A 21,463-nucleotide genomic window follows, 5' to 3' on the forward strand; every position below is an offset into this window, starting at 1 on the left:
CCCATTTTTTAACAGGTTGTTTGATTTCTTATAGTCGAGTTTTAAGAATTCCTTGTATATTTTGGATAACAGCCCTTTATGAGCTAGGTCATTGTAAATATTGATATCTCCCAGTCTGAGGTTTGTCTTCTCATCCTCTGGACAGTGTCTTTTGCAGAACAGAAGTTTTTAATTTTAAGTTTAATGAAGTCCATCTTATCAGTTCTTTCTTTCATGGATTGTGCTTTTGGTGTTGTATCTAAAGAATTATTGCCATACCTAAGGTCATCCGGATTTTTCCCTTTGTTATCTCCTAGGAGTTTTTATAGTTTTGCATTTTACATTTACATCTATGGTCCATTTTGAGTTAATTTTTGTGAAGGTGTAAGGTCTGTATCTAAATCCTTTTTTTTTTTTTTTTTGCACGTGAACATATAGTAGTAGTTCCAGCACCATTTGTTGAAAAGACCATCTTTTCTCCATTGTATTGCTGTTGCTTTTTACCAAAGATCAGTTGACTATATGTGGGTCTATTTCTGGGCTTTCTATTCTGTTTCATTGTCTCTTTGTTTCTTCTTTCACCAGTGTCACACTGGCTTGATGATTGTAGCTTTACAGTAAGTCTTGATGTCCAATAGTGTTAGTTCTCTGACTCTGTTCGTTTTCAATATTGTGTTAGCTATTCTGACTTTTTTGCCTCTCCATATAAACTTTAGAATCAGTTTGTCAATATCCACAAAATAGCTTGCTGGGATTTTGATTGGGATTGCATTGACTCTATAGATCAAGTTGGGAAGAACTGACCTGTTGACAATATTAAATCTTCCTGTCTTGCCTTGTAAGTTTTTCTTGGACATTGTGTATAAAAGAACACTAGCAACTGAAGTAGATAATCAGATAATTCCCTTCCCTGCCCCTGCCCCCTGCCCCCTAGCCAAAGCTTTCCCTTCTTTCTGTCTGGCAACTACGTTAAGGGACTGATCTCTTAGATTTCATTAGGTGTTGAGTTGGGTTGAAATTTTAGTTATTCTATCCATTTGGATTTTTAATGTCTTAAGGTTGGGATCAGGTGCCTCTCTCCAGCAGAGGTTGAGGATCTAAACTCCACAGCACACAAATCTCTCTATACCTCCTAGCCCCACTCAGCAGATGTCCCATGGGAGAGTTGGTGGAGAATTACCTCTGTGTTTCACGCTCCTCCAGATTTCAGACTTCCATGCCAGCTCACTTATGACCATTAAGAATTTGACTGATTTTTCCCTGTCCCAGTAGTAGACTTTTCTTGTCCTCTGCCTGTGGCAATCCTGCTCCTCTAAGACACTGATTGGTCAATGTCTTAGGGATAAAAATGGCTGCTGGTCTCTGCTCACCTAGGTAGGGCGGGTTCATCTCTGGAAATCAGTCCACAGCTCTGCATTGCCTTAAAAAAAAAAAAATGCTTTTTAGTTTATTGGGTGTTATCTTATTACAACAGAACCAGTGATCTTTTTATGACCTTCTTTATCTTAACTGGGAGTGGAACTCCCAAAGGTATACATTTAGAGAACATTTTTCAGTAATGGATTTGGGACTTGTGATGGAGTGGAGTTTGGGCCATGAATTTTTTAAAATCATGAGTGAAACTGAAGAGGTCAGTAGATTTGCTCACTAAGCCCAGATGACCTTGAGATGAGACTGACATCAAATGAAATATTTCTTATATACTGGGAGATTATTGCTACAAGTTGAAAAGTGCTTAATTGATGAATCCTAATAAAGGGATGTTTTGGATTCCTTAGTATTTGAGAATGACAGAGAAAAGAATCTCATAATTCTTCATATGACTTTTAGTTAGGTCTGACCCGAGTATACCTTAAGAGAAATATTATTCCTATAGTAATAGATTTGATGATGTAATTACAGAAGTTTTCTTAACTGGCACAATTGGGAAAATTGGGTCAGTTAATCAAAAAAGTTGATTCAAGTGGAGATCCTTGGTATCAGAATACCCAACTAATAGTAGCTTAAGTCATAAGGATACATGTTTTCTTAAGAAGAAGTCTGGAGGTACATAGTCTTGGGGTTGTTCCATTCAGCAGTTCAACAATCAAAAAAATGTTTTTTAAAAATACCCAACATGAACACTGGGTATTTCTCCTTCAGTGCCCTTCTCTCCTTAGTGTGTTGACTTTTTAGCTTCATAGCTGTAACTTCATGGTCCATAAAGTAAACTCCTGTAGTCCAGATACCATGTTCAGATTTAAAGGAGGAATGTTGGTTGGAGTGGGTATTCTTTCAAAAAGAGTCCCTCAAGTGGTTTTTTCATTTTATCAGTGAAGAACAGCAATTTTCCAGAAGCTCTTGCAAAGTTCCCTATGTCTCATTCACCAGAACTGGGCCTGGTAGCTAGCTACCCTTTAGCTGCAAGAGAGCTGGGAATGTAAGAATCTGTCAAAAAGAAGTAAGAGAATATGATTTATTGTGCCAGTGGTTCTCAAGGTAGGGGAATGGGGTGTTTATTACATAACTTCTGTTAGGTAGCATCTGGAAACACGTGGAGAATATTGAAATTTGGTGGGCAGGGTTTAGGGGTACTGAACTTTTTGCAATGCGTGTGACACTTCCAAAGAAGGTAGAATGTCTAGCCTAAAGTGCCAGTAACAGCCCTGTTGAGAAACACTGGACTATTTGGAATTTATTGTTGAAAATACACATATTACCGCCCCAAACAAAATGGTCAAAAAAAGAATGGGAGAGAATGGCTTGGGATGGGCAAAGAGCAATGTCTTCTATAGGGTCATTACATAGTTTAAACATTTTATTATAATTTGAAGCCTGTCAATGTATGTTAAATGTAATTGATGGGGGGGAGCTGTTTCTTTGAGTATGGATCCTCTAATTAGTTTAGCTTTGTTTTTTTCCTCATATAAATCACACCCATAGCCATCCTTTATGATGTACTTTTAAAAATATAGAGGAAGAACTTAAATATTGCAGAGCAACCTGAGAATCTGGGTATAGAATTGTTCTTGCTGCATTTCTGATTTTTAAAAGAGACTTGGCCTATTTGCTTTTTTCCAGAGTGTCCTGCCTAACTTTCATTAAAACAACTATCTTTGCACTCTCGTTTTTTAAAGAGGAGATGCAGACCCAAATACCTGTGCTTTTTTTTTAATAAAAAAATAAGTTTATTTATTCATTTATTTTTGGCTGCCTTGGGTCTTCATTGCTGCGTGTGGGTTTTTTTTCTAGTTGCAGCGAGCGGGGGCTGCTCTTCGTTGTGGTCCACGGGCTTCTCATTGCGGTGGCTTCTCTTGTTGCAGAGCATGGGCTGTAGGCGCGCGTGCTTCAGTAGTTGTGGCGCATTGGGCTTTAGAGTGCAGGCTCAGTAGTTGTGGCGCACAGGCTTAGTTGCTCCACGGCTTGTGGGAGCTTCCCGGACCAGGGCTCAAACCTGTGTCCCCTTCATTGGCAGGCATATTCTTAACCACTGCGCCACCAGGGAAGTCCCTGCACTATAATTTTGTCAGTTTATTTGATTGCATTTTATAGTTAAAATAATAAATTGGCATAAACAAGTTTAGGAACAAACAAATGACTCTTGGTAATCACGTCACTTAGTTTTGGAATTCCAAAGTAGTTGTTTACTGGTTGACAGTCAGTGTGCCCCAGGCATCAGCTTCTGTTACCCAGGGAAAACTAAGCATTGGTTAGTCCAGCAAGTTGATTAGGTGGACATCATTTAAGAAAGTTACTGCCATGTATTAAAAATATCTAATTAGCTGAGCTCTAGACTTTTTTCCTGAATTATAAATTGGGTGACTTTAATAAATACCAGACTTCATCACTTCTCTTTCTTTTAGATTTTTGTTTTTCTTAATCAGAAGCTATTAAAACTCCAAGTAGTTTTAAGATTCTACCATTTTACCCGTGAAAATGTTTTGCTGTTCAGAACATATTAAGCACCTCTCATAAAAACCTATTTCTTAGAACTTAGATTTTTCTCAGGAAGTGGTGAAAACTATAATTTAAAAAAACATATATACACATGACAGGGATGTTAGAGAAATGGAAAATAACTGTCGAAAACAGATATTGCTCTGTAAATCATTGAATTCCTTCCAAAATAATTTTAAAAATTGTATTTCAGAATCAGGTGGTCCTCAGTTATGAAAAGGCATTATTGAAAAAATTTTCTTATATACCATTATTGTATTACTTGCAAGAAAGGGTATTTAAATACTTCTCTTTTAACATGTGCTTTTAAGGGCATTTGTTCTTCAAACCTCCATTGTAGAGAAAATTTTCCTTTCACATTTTTTTCCTTGAAAAGATTTTAATTTAGGTGAATTAAAGGGTGGCCTTCAAAGTTTTTATTCTTCAACTCATCTTTTAAAAGAAAATTTATAAAAGCAGTATGTGTACCTAGAAATGGAAATTTCCAGAATTGTAAGTTATAAAATGAAAAAAAAAAAAAAAAAGCCTCCTTTTTCCCTACCTTGTTTCCAGTCTCATTCTCCACTGGTTAAGCACTTTTGTCTTTTTCAGTGTTTCCAACATTGTATATATAGCTTATATGTATATATATATATATCTCAAGCTGTATATAAATGTGTTTTAGTAAAATCTTCTTTTCCCAGTTTTTACTAGCTATATTTTGATGTTTAGTTTTGTTGATTGCCTTTAATTTTAATATTTATAAATGATGTTTGACTCCTTGGTGACTGCATTCTCCCCCTCTTTACCTTCCACATTCTGTCAGCTATAACTAAGTTTTGTAATTGTTCAGTAAGTATTATTTAATTCACTGTAACTTAGTGAAGTAGTTTTCATTCCTCTTTTATGGGTTACAAAACTAAGACAGAGAGGTTAAGTTCTTGGTTTTATGGATAGAGGCTTTAGTCCTTCAGGCACACTCCACCGTTTCAAAAATATTTATTGGTTACTTGATTTTCAGTGCTATGACTTGGGCTATAGTGTGTGTCAAACGAAGTCTTAGTCGTTTTGGAGCTTATGGTCTATATTTATAGTAAGTCTCATTGTAGGCCTCAGCAGTCTAGACATCCCAAAACTCCAGATCCCTGTAGCTTAATCCCTGGATCAAAGAAAATTGGTCGTGGGGTACAGGATACAGGATTTATCAAAACAAATAGTTTTACTGGAGGAGTAGAAGCTTTTAGGAGTTCTAGCTTCTGTTTAGTTCAAATATTAAGGAGAATGAGAAAAGTACACTGGAGGAGATCCTGCTATCATAGCATACCTACAAAATGAAAAGTCTATAAAACATCTGTAGAATTGAGTCAGATTTTTCTAAAATAAAACAAATTCCTGTGTATATTCTTTGATTTCTGACTCACTTAATGAATAAAAAAACCCCACTGTGTCATGGGACTTTCGTTTTTCTGAATACCTTCTTTAAAACTGGAAAATTAAACATGTTGGCTAGCTTTTAGTGGTTAAGTCATTTAAAATGGGAAACCATGAATCTTGAAATACTCTAGTAGTAATAAATATAGCTAACGGATTTGAAGGTTAACTTCACAGAGCATTGTGCTTAATTTTGCTTTAATAGACTGATTATATCATTCATGCCTGGTTGACTGAACACAAATCAACATATAAGATATCTTCATGTTTTTTAATTCCCAGAGGAATTTTTTGGGGGTAAATAATTTGATACAAATTAGTTTATTTTACATTTAGGAGGGAAAAGAAATGACATTAGTTAAGGTCTTTCTGTGTACCAGGGACTCCTCTAAGCATTTTACCCATATTAAACTCCTCTTAGTTCTTTTAGCAGATCACTAAGTAGTTACAATTAATTTATAAATGAGGAAACAGCAGAAAGAAGGATATGTATTTTGCCTGAAATCACACAGCTAGTGAGTGACGTAGTTGGCTCTAGGGTCCATGAGTAATAGACTAGGTTCTTATTATTTTATTTGAATTTCAACAAAATATATTGTGTGTACAATAAATTTAGCTCAGAAATAATTGACCCCATCTTCAGTGCTTGTCCTGACTCACAGCTCCCAAAACCTTTGGAATTTCCTAAGTGATGGGAGAAAGTGTCTTTTGTTACTTTAATGAGATGACCTTTGGAGCTCACCCAAGGACAGGGGCTGTTTGCCAGTGGAGCCGACTACAGAGGGTTGGAACTTTCAGTTCTCACACCCTGATCCTGGGGAGGGGAGAGGGGCTGGAGATTGAGTTCTGTTACCAGTGGCCAATGATTTGATCAATTCTGCCTCTGTAGTGAAGCCTCCAAAAAACCCAGAAGGACAGGGTTCAGAGAGCTTTTGGGTTGGTGAACACATGGAGATTCGGGGAAGGTGGTGTGCCTGGAGAGGGCATGGAAATACGTCTTTATCATTATTGTTGTTAATACAAGATTATTTTTGCAAAGTGTCCAAACATGAATTAAAACCAGCTGCTTGCGGGTAGTTAAAGTATATTAATACTTTTATTATAACATTTTATTAAAGTAGAAAAAACAGGAAATACAGATAAACTAAAAGGAAAAAAATTAAATCAGATAACCTCTGTTTATATTTTGGTGTATGTCCTTGCTGACTTTTAAAATATTCATAAGTACATATTTACGTTTAAAATTCATTTCAACAAAATATTTTTATATATTTCAAGAGTCTATAATTTGTTTCTCTTATGCAGTTTTTCTGCAGTTTTTTTATGCTTTCTGCCTTGGGTACTGTCCAGAAGAGCATGTGACCGAATTTTGAATGAGCTAATTTTAATTTACTTTTGTTTCTGAAGACTTAAAATTTTAAAAAGAGATGGTATTTAGAATATATCTATTTCAACATATAAAAAGTGTTAGACTTGCTGTCGAACTAAAAATGTCTGTTTTTCAAATTCCTTTAGTAATTTTAAGTAAATTTTAATTGAAATACAACATGTAAAGAAAAGTACCCAAATAATGAGTGCTCAGCTTAATGGTGTAGTTTTGCAAAGTGAACACCCACATGACAAGAAACACCACTAGCATCTCAGAAGCTGCTCTGTGCCCCCACTGCAGTCAGTGCTTTTCCCAGCCTCAGGTCTAACCACTCTGCTGACTGGATTCATTTGACATTCATTTTTCACTTCTGAATAAATGGTATTTGAGCAAGCCTTGGGCCTTGGGCACAGTTTTGACAATGGGTGATTTGAACTTTCCAAAATAGTCTACCCCATCTCGCCCCACATCCCCACCACCAAACAGTGAGTCCCCAGGTACTCATCACTTAGCTTTAACAAGTCACAATTCATGGGAAATCTTCTTGCATCTACCCCTCCTAATTATTTTAAAGTGAAACCCAGGTGTCACATTATCATTTTAGTGGATATTTTTAAATATGTATTTTTAAAAGATGAAAAGATTGCTCTTTTTTTTTTTTACCGTAAACAGGATTTAAAGAGTATAACCACACCTTTAAAATTTAATTCCTTAATATCAGATATTCCCTCAGGGTTCAGAATCTCCCCAAATATCTCGTAATTTTCTATACTGTTTGAATTAAGGTCCATATGTTGCATTGGTTGGTATGTCTCTTAAATCTCCTTTAATCTAAAGGTTCTCCCTCTAGGTCTTTTTTTTTTTCCTTGCCGTATTTGTTGATAATTTTTTTGAAAAGCTGGTTATTGGTTTTATTTTTCAGGGTATTCTTTCATGGGTATTTCCATTCAACCTTTTATGAAAGTGATTAGTATGAACGTATATAACTTGAACGCACAGATCTAAATGTTTGGCTGATGAATTTCAACAATTGTATACATCAATATATTCACCACCCAATGTATTTTGTTTTTAATTGTAATCTTTTTCAAATGGAAAAAGAGGAAAAACCCCTTCCATTCTTTAGGCTCTGAAGTGTAGAGTAACTACAGTGGGGTTGGGGCAAAAAAAAATCATTGATTGCTATCAGCAGTGTAAAGCGTTCTGCTTTTCAGTAGCCAGATGGGTGAATTAAGAATATTTGGGGTTTGGAAAATGCCACTTGCTAGCAGAGGGATATGTGTAACATGTTAGAGCTAAAGGTGAAAGGTGTAAATGCACTACATTGAAATTTATATCTTTGCAAAAAAAAGCTGTGGCTATTTGGTTCTTCCTCTGAATTGCATTTACCCTTCCCAAAACCTCCACCTCTGTCTCAGTTTCAAGTAGCAGACACATTTCATCTCATCTAAGTATTCTAAAGATAGGAGGATCATGTGATTATTGACTCCAGGAAAGAGTTAACTGCAGTTGAAGCATATAAATGTCTTTATTATCTTATTTGACAGATATTAGCCAACTTGGTTCTTTCATCTTTGCCTTGTCCAAGATTTGAATTTATTGTCGTATTTAACTCTGGGGACTTTTTAATTGTGTTTTCTTAAAGTAGTACATGGATTTTAGTTTGATACCATTAGGAAGGTAGAGTGGAAGTTACTAAGAGTTACAGAGTGGCTGCTCTCTGTGAGGTATCATCTCTTAAATGCAGTGCTCTAAACTCCTAAGTAATGTATGTGATGACAGCTATTTTGTCCATAGCCTAGGTCAGGAAACAGAATGAGAGTTCCAGTGATTTGCCCAAGACCATATAGCTAGTAACTACCAGGAAATGGGATTTAAACCCTGAACTTTTATTCCAGAACTCTTAAAAAGTTTTCACTTAAATATCCTGTCTTCATAAACGTTAGAAACCTAAGCAGTAATAACTCTGCCCGTTGCAATTCCTGCTGCTTATACACGTACATGAAAAAACAATCATACTTAAAACATTTTAAAAAATTGTATCAAATCCAATTGTGATAACATTTCCTGCGTGAACATGCAAGTTTCAACTTGTATCAAGAGAAAGTTTTTGTACTAAAAAGTCAGTAAAGCAAACTACTTTATCTAGTGCCTATGGTGCAATATAATGACGTTAGACCAGTATTGTTATTTTTAAAGACAGTAGGAAAATAGCTTATCAAATTATCTTCAGGTAATTCAGTTCAGGACGTATGACTTTGTTATAAGTTGGGGTTACTTAAATTCTAGCTTTTCATTGAATTTGTCGTTTAGTTTTTAAAATGAAAAGTCTCCATTTTCATTTTATGTGAAATAGATTTATTTTAAAAACTTTTCCCAAAAATAACATATTAATGTAAATTTGTTTTTAAAGAGGGTGATATCTTTTATTCCCTGTAGAAGCATTTTACCTATATTCAAATCTGGATATGATTCAGATTTTTGTTTCTAGTTTGAAAAAAATGACTTCTGTGACTATTGTTTCTGCTCCTTTTTTCTTTTCAAATCTTGGGAACGCATTACCATCATAATTATAGTCTGAATTTTACTTTACCTTTGGGTGCTCTATTTTTTAAACAAATTCTGATTTTAAATACTTTAATCCAAATTGTGATTTATACCAAGTTTATTTCTAGACTTTTTGTCCCCAGCTAAGATCCTGCCCTCTCCCAAAAAGACCATTCTGGATTATTTAAGAAAATCAACCTCCTTTCAGACTTGCCATAGTATTTTTAAAAATATAGTTGCCTTTTTCTTGGTTTCATTGAGCTTTAATATTCTCAAACAAATCTCAGAAAGAAGATGCTGGTTTTCTTTAATAGAAGTACATATTGCTTCTTGAAAGGCATTTTTATTTAAAGTTGGTTGGGTAAGACAAGTGGAACAACTAGTTAAGCTCATTCCTTCTGTACTTATTTTTAACTTCAAAGCTCCTAGTTTTAACCTCTGGTTCAGTCCCATCTTACTAGATTTAAGTGGCTTTTGTTTTGTTTTGTTTTTCATGCAGGTTCTGCTCATTAATCACCACGAGTGTGGATCTGAAGAAGAGTTTATTACCTCTCTTTTTTTGAGTATGTTTAACTTCAGATACACACAACGTAGCCTCTCCTTCCCTATTAGATTCTTAGAAGGTAGTTATATTTTTATAGTATCCTTCTTGTGACTTTGATAGTTGTGATCAATAAGAATAAAAACTATTCCTTACATATTGGGCTACTGCATGCAAATCAGTTCATTTAAAACCTCCTGGAGGTCTTTGGCATGCCAGACATAAAACCATGAGTGTTTGTTTGTGGAGGTAACGATGTTCCAAAGAAATTTAAGACTTTAATTCTCTTATCAAGAAACTGGGTGAGTTATCCTTTAGGTTCTGGGAATCACTGACCTTAAGGGGCTTGCTTTTGGTGTGTGATTTTTTAAATTAATTTAAAATGGGAAATGATAAATTAGAAATGCTATTGTGGTATTAGATCTCTGAATGAATAGTAGAGAGAAATTAGCTTGTATTATACCTATTATACAAATTACCTGATTTATCATGTCTTATTAAATATTAATGAGCATATACTTTTCCATGTCTGTAATTTTTAGACACATTGATATATTTTTCTTATTGTACATGAATATGATGTATGAAATGTGATAAATAAAATTAATTCTTTTTTTTATATGTATATGTCTAGGGTTGGAAAAAAGAAAGAATTCTAGCTGAATATCCTGATGGCAGGATAATAATGGTTCTTCCTGAAGACCCAAAGTATGCCCTGAAAAAGGTAAATTTCCAGTGAAATTTCACACAGAATAAATAGTATAATTTTGCAGCTAATTTTAAGAGTATAACGTATTGCTGGCAGAACACATTTAAAAACCAATTCTGAAAACAAGAAATAAGCATTTAGTCACAACCCAACTGAAAAATTATGCTTTAACTTTGTAGTGTATCTAGCATAAGTGAAATGAATTTTTAGTGGATTGATTGATTACTGTCTCATATTACCAGTAATTTGAGTGATGGTATGAAGGCATAGTAATGAATAATGGCACATAAATTATTTCAAGAATCAAAATTAAAATAAAAATCTGAATCATAATTTGTAAAATTAAAATTAATAACTGTCATTTTATTCTGAGTAAATTTCTAAATAAAAGCTTACTGCAGAAGGGGATCTAGTAGTAGGTCATAGTTATCCTTAAGTTAAACATGAAGTAATCATAATGTTAAGGTAGAAAATAATATATATTCTGATTTATAAATGTAATGGAGAAAACTTAAAATCCTCTGTGAACCAGGTTTTAGTCCAATTTAGGGTTCAGAGAAATGAACCAGAGAGATAATGAAGTCTGGAACCATTTTATTATATAGAGTACCCTAAATGTCAGGAGACCATAGGACAAACTTATTTTTAATGAATATATTAATTACATTTTCAAATAATATACTCAAAACGTTTTTCCTCCAGATGCTTTTTCAGAAGTACCTCATAATGTAAAGCAATGGGTCTGATCGTTTATCTGAAAAACTTAATTAAACTAGAGTGTTTTCAACATATCTAGAAACACAAGGAAAGTAGTTTATTTACTTTTCTCAGGTTAATAGTTGGACCTCTTTAAATTTAGGAATACTTCACCTGAAAGGGAGGTTGAAGAAAAACACTTTGAACCTGTTATTTGAAAATATAGCTAACATTCCACTTACAGATCCTTGAACAACGGTTGGAGGAGGCAGTGTTAATCTACATATAATTCGGTGTGCTAGGTTCCTCTATATCTTTGGATTCAACCAACCACGGACCATGTAGTACTGAAGTATTTACTATTGAAAAATACCCATGTAGGGCTTCCCTGGTGGCGCGGTGGTTGAGAGTCCGCCTGCCGATGCAGGGGACAAGGGTTCATGCCCCGGTCTGGGAAGATCCCACATGCCGCGGAGCGGCTGGGCCCGTGGGCCATGGCCGCTGAGCCTGCGCGTCCGGAGCCTGTGCTCCGCAACGGGAGAGGCCACAGCAGTGAGAGGCCCGCGTACCACAAAAAAAAAAAAAAAAAAAGGAAAAAGAAAAATACCCATGTAAAAGTGGACCCATCCTGTTCAAACCTGTGTTGTTCAAGGATCATTTGTATAAGTTTATCCTGTGGTTCCTGACTTTTCGGGTACCCTGAATATATAACTGAACAATCCCCGTTACTCAAATAAGCCCCCATGTTACCACTGCTGAACAGTATAGACAGTAGTATTTAGAATGGCACATAAACCTGTCTTGTATTTGAAACATTGATCCTTGCACAGAAACAAATACTTGTTGAATTAATGTTGGATTAGTAACTGACTAAATGAAAATTAAATTATGGGATTTTTGGAATTCCAGCTGTTATCATGTGGAAATGCACAGTGGGCACTTTGCTTTACTGCATGTGGCGTCCATACGTTTCTTACCAAGACTCCACAGAAAATTCTAATTTCCTCATGTTCATTTCTCAGGACAGACTCTTAGTAACCTACAGTTCAGTATGTTACTGGTTAGTAATAGGTTAAAAATTAAAATCTAAGGAATTGTGAGTCATTTGCCTTTAGTAACTGAGTCAGGTATTGTATTGTGGGATATTGTTCTAGGATTAGGAGGACTTGAGTTTTCATCACTGAATAAGGGATGTATTACATGGTATTCTGCATGTCAGAGGTGTGAGTACCTAACCCTCTTAGGTGTTATTTGCATTTTAAACTTAGTGTCACAAATGAATGTTTATTGGACTGAATATTTGCAGATTATTTTTTAACTGGGGAAGGAACTAATGTTTGGGTGCCTACAAAAATCTTGACTTTGAGAACCTATAAAAGTTTGAGCTTACCGTATTTGACCTTGACCACAATTCTAGGAGGTAACAGAAAGAAGCAGTTCGATGCCATATTAACATTATGGGTTCAAATCCCAGAAATCGCAGCTCTTTGGTTCTAGGTGTCCCATATCTGACATGGGAAAGTTACTTTTGAATTTTATTTCTTCTGTATGCAAAAGAAACTATAAGCCTCTAAGAGGTGGTGGATTTAAATAAGATAATATTGATAAAGTGCTTTGCATAATGTCTGGCCTATAAATGGTTGATAAGTAGTAAACATTTATGTCTGTCCTCTGTGTTCACCTGCACTTTACTGATGAGAGTATTCATTAAGCCTTGCGAAGAAGAGAAGTGTGGCTTGCCTGGCGAAGATTCCAGTGAAGCTCTCTCCAGTACTCAAACCCACGATCCTTCTAATGGGAAGTCTTTGTTCTTATTACCTATTGTAGGAGCTCTCACTCCTGTTGTTCCCAGACTGCTGGGCTTGACATTACTCTCCATTCTTTCCTCCTTTTGCAAATTGGTCCACAGGGCTTGAAAAACATTTATTGGTCAGGACAGTCATTCAGAAGCACTCTTCAGAGGATATCCTGCTTGGAATAATATACTCAATTTATTGAACTGAAATAGTATATTTTTACATATATAAAATGCTTTTGTTGTTAAAAAAAATATTGTTCTTTATTTGGCAGGTTGACGAGATTAGAGAGATGGTTGATAATGACTTAGGTTTCCAGCAGGCTCCACTAATGTGCTATTCCAGAACAAAAACACTTCTCTTTATTTCTAATGACAAAAAAGTAGTTGGTTGCCTAATTGCAGAACATATCCAATGGGTAAGTGATTTTTAAAGAGTGGTCGTATGTAGTATGGTGTTTAAAGAGTTACAGGAATAACATAATCCTGGTAAATTTTTCAGCGTTTTATGTAAGGAAGAGTATGAATGCAAGAATTCCTGTGTGTAATTCTTTACTACAGTGGAGTTGTATCTTGCATGGGAGTTAGTTTCTCAAGTCAGTATAAAGTATAAGAGAAAAATTCTGTAACTCAAAAGTACTATTAAATTTTGTTCGGGAAGTTTCCTTGTTGGCTGCTAACGTAATGTCTGTCTCAGTCCCTTCAGCGCTGGAATAAATCAAGGGTTGGCAAATTACAGCCTGAAGGCAAAATCCAACCTGTTTTTTATAAAGTTTTATTGTAGCACAGCCATGCCCATTTGCTTACATTTTGTCTGTGGCTGCTTTCACACTACAAAGACTGAGTTGAATAGTTGCAACAGAGGCCAGGTATGCTGCAAAGCCTAAAATACTTATTGCCTGGCCCTTTATGAAAAGTTGCGCACTCCTGCAGTGGATCACCACTTCTTTGGTTGAGCTCTAGATGAGGACTTGGCTTGTATTTAAGAGCCAAATTGTGCAAAAAAAAACCAATAGTATCTTTTAGTTGCCTGCAAGTGGATGCTTCTTCATAAAATTTTCTAATAAAGTACAAAGTCGAAACAAATCTGCGTGAGTTAATTTCCATATGTTAAGCTACATTAAAAAAATTCAGCCTGAAATTGTGTAGTTTATGAATCTTGCTGTTTGTAATTACAAATTTGATTTAAATAGATAGCTGACAAAGTAGTTTGGAGATACAAATTCGATATAAAATGACTAACTCATAGAAGCTTGCCATACTGTAATTGAGTTAATTTTTGCATAGTACAAATTGTGTGGGTTTATTTTTTCTTTGCAGTGGATTTATTCTTTGCTTTATCATTTATCCACTTGATAGATCCCTGAGTCTTGATTGTCCCACTTTTAAGAGATATCAACAATGTCATGCTTGATTTTCCTGAATTCCTGAATGCCAAAGTGCTTTCAGTGTGTATTGAATAACTGTTGTGTGTTTAAGGCTTGTCCTTAGCAACTCACCCCCCTTAATTTCACTCCAACCAGCATGATTTATTACTCCTGAGGAGGGTTAATAGTAAGATACCGACTTGAGGGAAGTACCAGTTTTTAGATGAAATTGATGATTGAAACAAATGAAGTTAATTAGATGAGGGAAATTAAATATTTGAAGTCAGATTTGCACAGAGTGACAAAGATATTTGCAGATTTTATGATAGAGCATTCTTACATCTGTTTGGCAAATGACTAAGCATTAAAAGAAATTGCAGACATCTGTCTTGTTTTTGACAGTTTCTTACAGTGTTTTGTATTTGGTTGTTGTTCACAATGAATGTTCTTCAGTAAACCCTTGTAGCTTTCTGGTTTTTTTTTTTTGGCCGCGCTTTGTGGCTTACGGGAGCTCAGGTCCCTGACCAGGGATTGAATCGGCCATGGCAGTGAAAGCGCTGAGTCCTAACCACTAGACTATCAGGGAACTCCCCACCCTTGTGTTTTTTAAATTTTTATTCTACCTAGTTCCAAAAATGACTTGTAGCAGTGTTTAGATTAGAACATAGTTGTGTAATATTTGCTTGTTTGTTCTTTGTTAACTCTCAGTTGTGTTGTCTGATTGCTAACTTGTGTACCACGTCCCATCAGAAGGCTAGCCATGTCCCTTTTTGGCCACTAGACTGGCAGAAGAGATGTATGTTTTCTTAGAGTTTTTTTTTTTTTTTTTCCAAGAGGTAAGAGTGTAGGGAAAGGACCTTTTTAACTCTTGATTCCTCTGCCATCCCTCATCCTAGTTCCTGCACAGCTGTGAACCCTAGTACTATGGCAGCAGGCCCGGAAACAGTTGTGACTGCCGAGTTTTTAGCATGTCCTTTTGCTGGTCCTAGGATATGGGAGGTAGAGAAAATTAGCATTCAGTTCCTATTATGTGCCAGCTGTGATGGCAGGCTGCTTTGTATATATTTCCTTATTTAATCTCAGCAATTCTCTGAAGGAGGTGGTGGAGAGTTCCAATTTGTTGGTAAGGAACCCAGAGCATAATTAAGTAACTTTATCTCATGGTCACGTAACTAGCGAGTTAGAACAGAATGTAGATCCAGGTCTGTTTATTTCCTAAAATGAGGGTGAAAGCGTAAGTGGTTCCCATAGTTTGTTAAGAAGCCAGACAAAAGTAGTGACCTCCTCACTAAGGTCAGTACTAGACAGTTGCTTAACAATATTCCCACTTTAAAACTCCCGCCCCTCCAACAGTGTCTTTGTGTATAATGGAGTCACTCTGCCGTGCAGCAGAGACTGGCACAACATTGTAAATCAACTATACTCCAATATAAATAAATAAAGTTTAAAAATTTCCCCCTGTTTTGCTACATATAGGGCTACAGAGTTATAGAAGAAAAACTTCCAGTTATCAGGTCAGAAGAAGAAAAAGTCAGATTTGAAAGGCAGAAAGCCTGGTGCTGCTCAACATTGCCAGAGCCTGCAATCTGTGGGATCAGCCGCATATGGGTGTTCAGCATGATGCGTCGGAAGAAAATCGCTTCTCGCATGATTGAATGCCTAAGGTAACTTCAATGTAATTCTTCAAGTCATTTTCAGTAGTTTAGGATTTAAGCAGAGTTTTATATGAAGAATGGCATTTAGGGGCTTCCCTGGTTGCGCAGTGGTTGGGAGTCCGCCAGCCAATGCAGGGGACATGGGTTCGTGCCCTGGTCTGGGAAGATCCCACAGGACGCGGAGCGGCTGAGCTGGTGAGCCATGGCCGCTGGGCCTGCGCGTTCGGAGCCTGTGCTCAGCAACGGGAAGGGCCCCAGTAGTGAGAGGCCCGCATACCGCAAAAAAAAAAAAAAAAAAAAGAATGGCCTTTAGTTAATCTTAAATGTGTAACCTTTATTTATATTAATTTAAAATCTGCATAAGATTGTCAGTATGTTGGATCTGTGAGTGCTTTTTTTTTTTTTTTTTTTTTTTTTTTGCTGTACGCGGGCCTCTCACTGTTGTGGCCTCTCCCGTTGCGGAGCACAGGCTCCGGACGCGCAGGCTCAGCGGCCACGCTCACGGCCCCAGCCGCTCCGTGGCATGTGGGATCTTCCCGGACCGGGACAGCAACCCGTGTCCGCTGCATCGGCAGGCGGACTCTCAACCAGTGCGCCACCAGGGAAGCCCTGTGAGTGCTTTTTATGTGAAGTTAACCTGAGGGGGAAGAAAGCACTATGGGTTAAGTATTATTAAACCATTTTAACTTTTTAAATTTGCATCTATGATATCAGGCCAAAATAACCCACTTATTTCAAATTGCGTTCAATATTAGAGAATCTTAAAGATAACCAAAGAAGTATGGGAAATTTCTTGGGAGTTTAGCTTTTGGGAAAATTTGTCTTAATTTAAGAATAGTATTTGTAAATAATCTAAGTCTCTTAATAGTTTTTCTTCTTGCTTTTATTGCTTGATTTTTAATCAAAGGTATAGAGAAGATTCAGAAAATTACATGTTTTTTGCTCTTTAAAGCATCCTTGCTAAAGGATTAATGAAAGAGGTTTAAATTAATCATGCAAATGAGGTTTTTTAGGTTGGTCTCTTGTGTCTGTTTATTCATAGAATACCTATCTACTACTACTTATAGGTATAGCTTTCAAAATAATCCATTATTGTTATAAGTGAGAGCCTAAGACTCTTAAGTCTCTTAGAGCCTTACTGTGTTTCAGGTCTCTCTCCCTTATTTTTGTTTTATCAATGAGTAGTGATCCAGAAGGGCTTAGATCTACCTACCCTTCTCTTCACAAGAGGCAGGTCTATTTTTAGCTCTTTCAGAACTAAACCTGGAAAATGCAGCTGATTAAATAATTGTCCTAAATGAGGGTATTGTCCCTCCTTTAAATCTTGTAAAACTTAGGTCTTGTCAAAACCATAAGATGGTTCTAGTTTATAAAAACATAAAACATTGTAGTCATTGTGTTTGTTCTGTGTGATACTGAGATTGCCACTCTAAGCTTCCTGTTAAAACCATAGAGGTTTCTAACTTTTTTCATTTATTGTTCCTTTATGTACCCATCTCACCTTGTTACGATTACAATATGAAAATTCTACTAATAGTCTATATCCTGGCAAATTTTAAAACATTTAAAAATAACAGCTTTATTGAGATATAATTACATAGCACAAAATTTATCTTGTTTGTAGTTAACCATTTTTTCTTCCAGTTTTATTGAATTATGATTGACATACAACACTGTATGTTTAAGGTATACAACAAATGATTTGACTTACATACACCATGACATGATTATCACAATAAGTGCAGTGAACATCCATCATCTCATATAGATACAAAATTAAAGAAATAGAAAAATTTTTTTCCTTGTGATGAGAGCTCTTAGAATTTACTCTCTTAACAACTTTCATATATAACACACAGCAGTGCTAATTATGTTTATCATATTATACATGACATCCCTAGTACTTATTTATCTTATAATGGGAAGTTTATACCTTTTGACTGCCTTCATTGAATACCCCCTCTCCCCAAATCCCCACCTCTCGTAACCATAATCTGATCTCTTTTTGAGTTTGTTTGTTTATTTGAAGTATAATTGACCTACAACACTATGTTAGTTCCTGTTATACAACATTGTTTCCGTATTTTTATACATTTCAAAATGGTCACCACAATAAGTCTAGATACAGATATGTCACCATACAAAGATATTACGTAGTTATTGACTATATTCTCCATACTGTGCGTTTCATACCATTGACTTATTTATTTTACAACTGTAAGTTTGTGCCTCTTAATCTCCTGCACCTATTTCTCCCTCCCCTCCTGCCACCCTCCCCTTCCCTCTGGCAACCACCTATTTGTTCTGTGTATCTATAATTGTGTTTCTGTTTTGTTACATTTATTTGTTTTGCATCTTAGATTCCATGTGTAAGTGAAATCATACAGCATTTTTCTTTCTTTAACTTATTTCACCCTCTAGGTCTGTCCATGTTGTAAATGGCAAGATTTCATTCTTTTTTGTGGCTGAGTAATATTCCGTTGTGTGTGTGTTTGTGTCTGTGTGTATGTCTCTGGTTGTGTGTATACACACAGCATCTTCTTTATCCACTTATCTATTGATGGACATTTAGGTTGCTTTCATATCTTGTCTATTGTAAATAATGCTACAATGAACACAGAGATGCATATATTTTTTCTAATGTGTATTTTTTTCCTTTGGGTAAGTACTCAGGAGTGGAATTTATATGGTCATATATGGGTCATATATGGTAGTTCTATTTTTAATTTTTTTGAGGACTCTTCATACTGTTTTCCATAGTGGCTGCACCGGTTTACATTTCTACCAACTGTGCATGAGGGTTCCTTTTTCTCCACATCCTCACCAAGACTTGATATTTGTTGTCATTTTGATAATAGCCATTTTGACAGGTGTGAGGTGATAATACCTCATTGTGGTTTTGATTTGCATTTCCCTGATGATTAGTGATGTTGGACATCTTTCCATATGCCTGTTGGCCCTCTTTTTGTCTTCCTTGGGAAAATGCCTTTGCAGATTCTCTGCCCATGTTTTAATCAGGTTTTTTTTTTTTGATGTTGAGTTGTATGAGTTCTCTGTATATTTTGGGTATTAACTCTTTACTGGTTATATCGTTTGCAAATATCCTCTCCCATTCAGTAGGTGGCCTTTTTGGTCATCTTTTTAAAGTGACACTTCCTGGGTTTTAGTATATTTAGAAGGCTGTGTAACCATCACCACTGTCTAATTCTAAGACATTTCCTTCAGTCTCCCCAAAACCTGATACCCAATTTCCCCATTTCCTTCTCCTCCAGCTTCTGGCAACCAATAATCTACTTTTGTCTCAATAGATTTGCCTATTCTGAACTGTATTTTTTTTTAATGTTTATTTATTTATTTAGCTGCATCGGGTCTTTGTTGTGGCATGTGGGATCTTCATTGCAGCATGTGGGATTTTTCGTTGTGGCGCATGTTGTGGCATGTGGGCTCTTCGTTGTGGCATGGGCTTCTCTCTAGTTGTGGCGTGTGGGTTTTCTCTTCTCTAGTTGTGGCGCAGGCTCCAGAGTGCGTGGCATGCAGGCTCTCTCATTGAGGAGCACGAGCTCAGTAGTTGTGGCGTGTGGGCTTTGTTGCCCCACAGCGTGTGGGATCTTAGTTCCCTGACCAGGGATTGAACCCACATCCCCTGCATTGGCAGGCAGATCCTTAACCATTGTGCCACCAGGGAAGGCTGTGTATTTTTATTTCTCTTGGTAAATAGAGAAATACTTGCGTATGTATATTTCTTTTGGTACATACGTAGGAGAATTGGGCCATATGGTAACCATATAACATTTTGAGGATCTGCTGAACTACTTTGCAAAGTGGCTGCACTGTTTTACAACTCCACGAGCACTGTTACAAGGGTTCTAATTTCTCCTCATTCTCACCAACACTTGTTCTTATCTGTCTTTTTAGCCATCCTAGTGGGTATGAAGTGGTATTTCATTGTGGTTTTTGATTTACATTTCCCTAATAGGTAATGATGTTTGTTGGCCATTTATATATATCTTCAGAGAAATGCCTATTCAATCAATCCTATGTCCATTTTTAAATTGGTTCATTTGTCTTTCTCTTCTTGAGTTGTAATAGTTGTTTATATATTCTGGAGATGAGTCCCTTATCAGATATATGATATGCAAATATTTTCTACCATTTTATGATTGTCCTTTCATCTTCTTAGTATTCTTTGAAGCACAGAAGTTTTTAATTTTGAACTCCAAATTATATATCTTTTTTCCTTGTCACATATCTAAGAAACAGTATCCTCATCCAAGGCCACAAAGATTTAGGCCTGTATTTTCTTTCAAGAATTTATAATTTTAGTTCTTATATTTAGGTCTTTGATCCATTTTAAGTAAATTTTTATGTATGATGTGAGGTAGAATCCAACTTCATTCTTTTCAATGTGGATATCCAATTGTTGCAGCACCATTTATTAAAGAGACTTTTCTTTCCCATTGAATGGTCTTGCCACCTTTGTCAAAAATGATTGATCATAAATGTGAGGGTTTGTGTCTGGACTCAGTTCTTTTCCATTGGTCTCTTATGCCGGCAACCCACTGTCTGGAATACTGTAGATTTGTTGTAAGTTTTGAAATAAGGAAATGTGAGTTCTATAAATTTGTTCTTTTTTAAGATTCTTTTCACTATTCAGTGTCTCTTGCATTTTCATATGAATTTTAGGACCAGCTTGTTAATTTTTGCAGAGAAGCCCAGTATAGATCAATTTGGAGAGTAATGCCGTTTTAGCAATATTAAGTCTTCTGATTCATAAACATGGGATGTCTTTCTGTTTACTTAAGTAGCCTTTAATCTCTTTCCACAACGCTCTATAGTTATCATTTTTTAGGTCTTGCATGTCTCTAAATTTAATCCTAAGTATTTACTCTTTCAGTGTTATTGCAAATGGACTTGTTTTCTAAATTTCATTTTGAATTGTTCATTGCAAGTGTATAGAAATACAATTAATGGTTTAATATCGATCTTATGTCCTACAAACTTGCTGAACTCATTCTTTATTAGATCTAATAGTTATTTTGTGAATTCCAGAGGATTTTTGTATATAAAAGACCATGTCATCTGTAAAAAGAGATAATTTTACTTCTTCCTTTCCAATGTGGTTGCTTCTTATTTCTTTTGCTTGTCTAATTTTCCTGTTTTAATAGAAGAGGTGTGAGCAGACGTAGCCTTATTACCCTGTTCCTGATCTCTGAGGAACAGTTTTCAGTCTTTTTTTTCCATTAACTTTGATGCCTTTTGATGCTCTTTATCAGGTTGAGGAAGTTCCTTCTATTTAGAGTTGTTGAAGTATTTTTATCGTGAAAAGATGATGGGTAAATGTTTTTAAAACTATGATTGCTTTTTATAAGACAATTATTTTTAAGTTTCTAGAATATACAGCATTACCTAAAAAGTCTTTATTCAAATTTTGACAGGTTTTTCCAATTTTAATGATTAAA

General features: G+C 35.8%; 1 protein-coding gene across 7 annotated transcripts in view; it reads left to right on the forward strand.

The window, feature by feature from the left end:
- ESCO1 (establishment of sister chromatid cohesion N-acetyltransferase 1) overlaps positions 1 to 21,463 on the forward strand; it is a 78,021-nt gene that overhangs the window by 49,573 nt on the left and 6,985 nt on the right. For 5 of the 7 annotated variants that reach the window (XR_013831257.1, XM_079942270.1, XM_079942268.1 and 2 more), the window contains 3 exons: positions 10,417 to 10,506; positions 13,258 to 13,401; positions 15,826 to 16,013. Coding sequence is in view for 5 of the 7 variants with exons in the window: in XM_079942270.1 (XP_079798396.1) it covers positions 10,417 to 10,506; positions 13,258 to 13,401; positions 15,826 to 16,013 (422 nt within the window). In the remaining 2 variants the exon portion in view is untranslated. Of the gene's footprint in view, positions 1 to 9,740; positions 9,865 to 10,416; positions 10,507 to 13,257; positions 13,402 to 15,825; positions 16,082 to 21,463 lie in introns of those variants that run through there. The other 2 variants (XR_013831258.1, XM_079942272.1) reach the window with 2 other exon arrangements.

Source organism: Stenella coeruleoalba (genome assembly GCF_951394435.1).
Source record: "Stenella coeruleoalba genome assembly, chromosome: 14".
In the NCBI taxonomy this organism is placed as follows: Eukaryota; Metazoa; Chordata; class Mammalia; order Artiodactyla; family Delphinidae; genus Stenella; species Stenella coeruleoalba.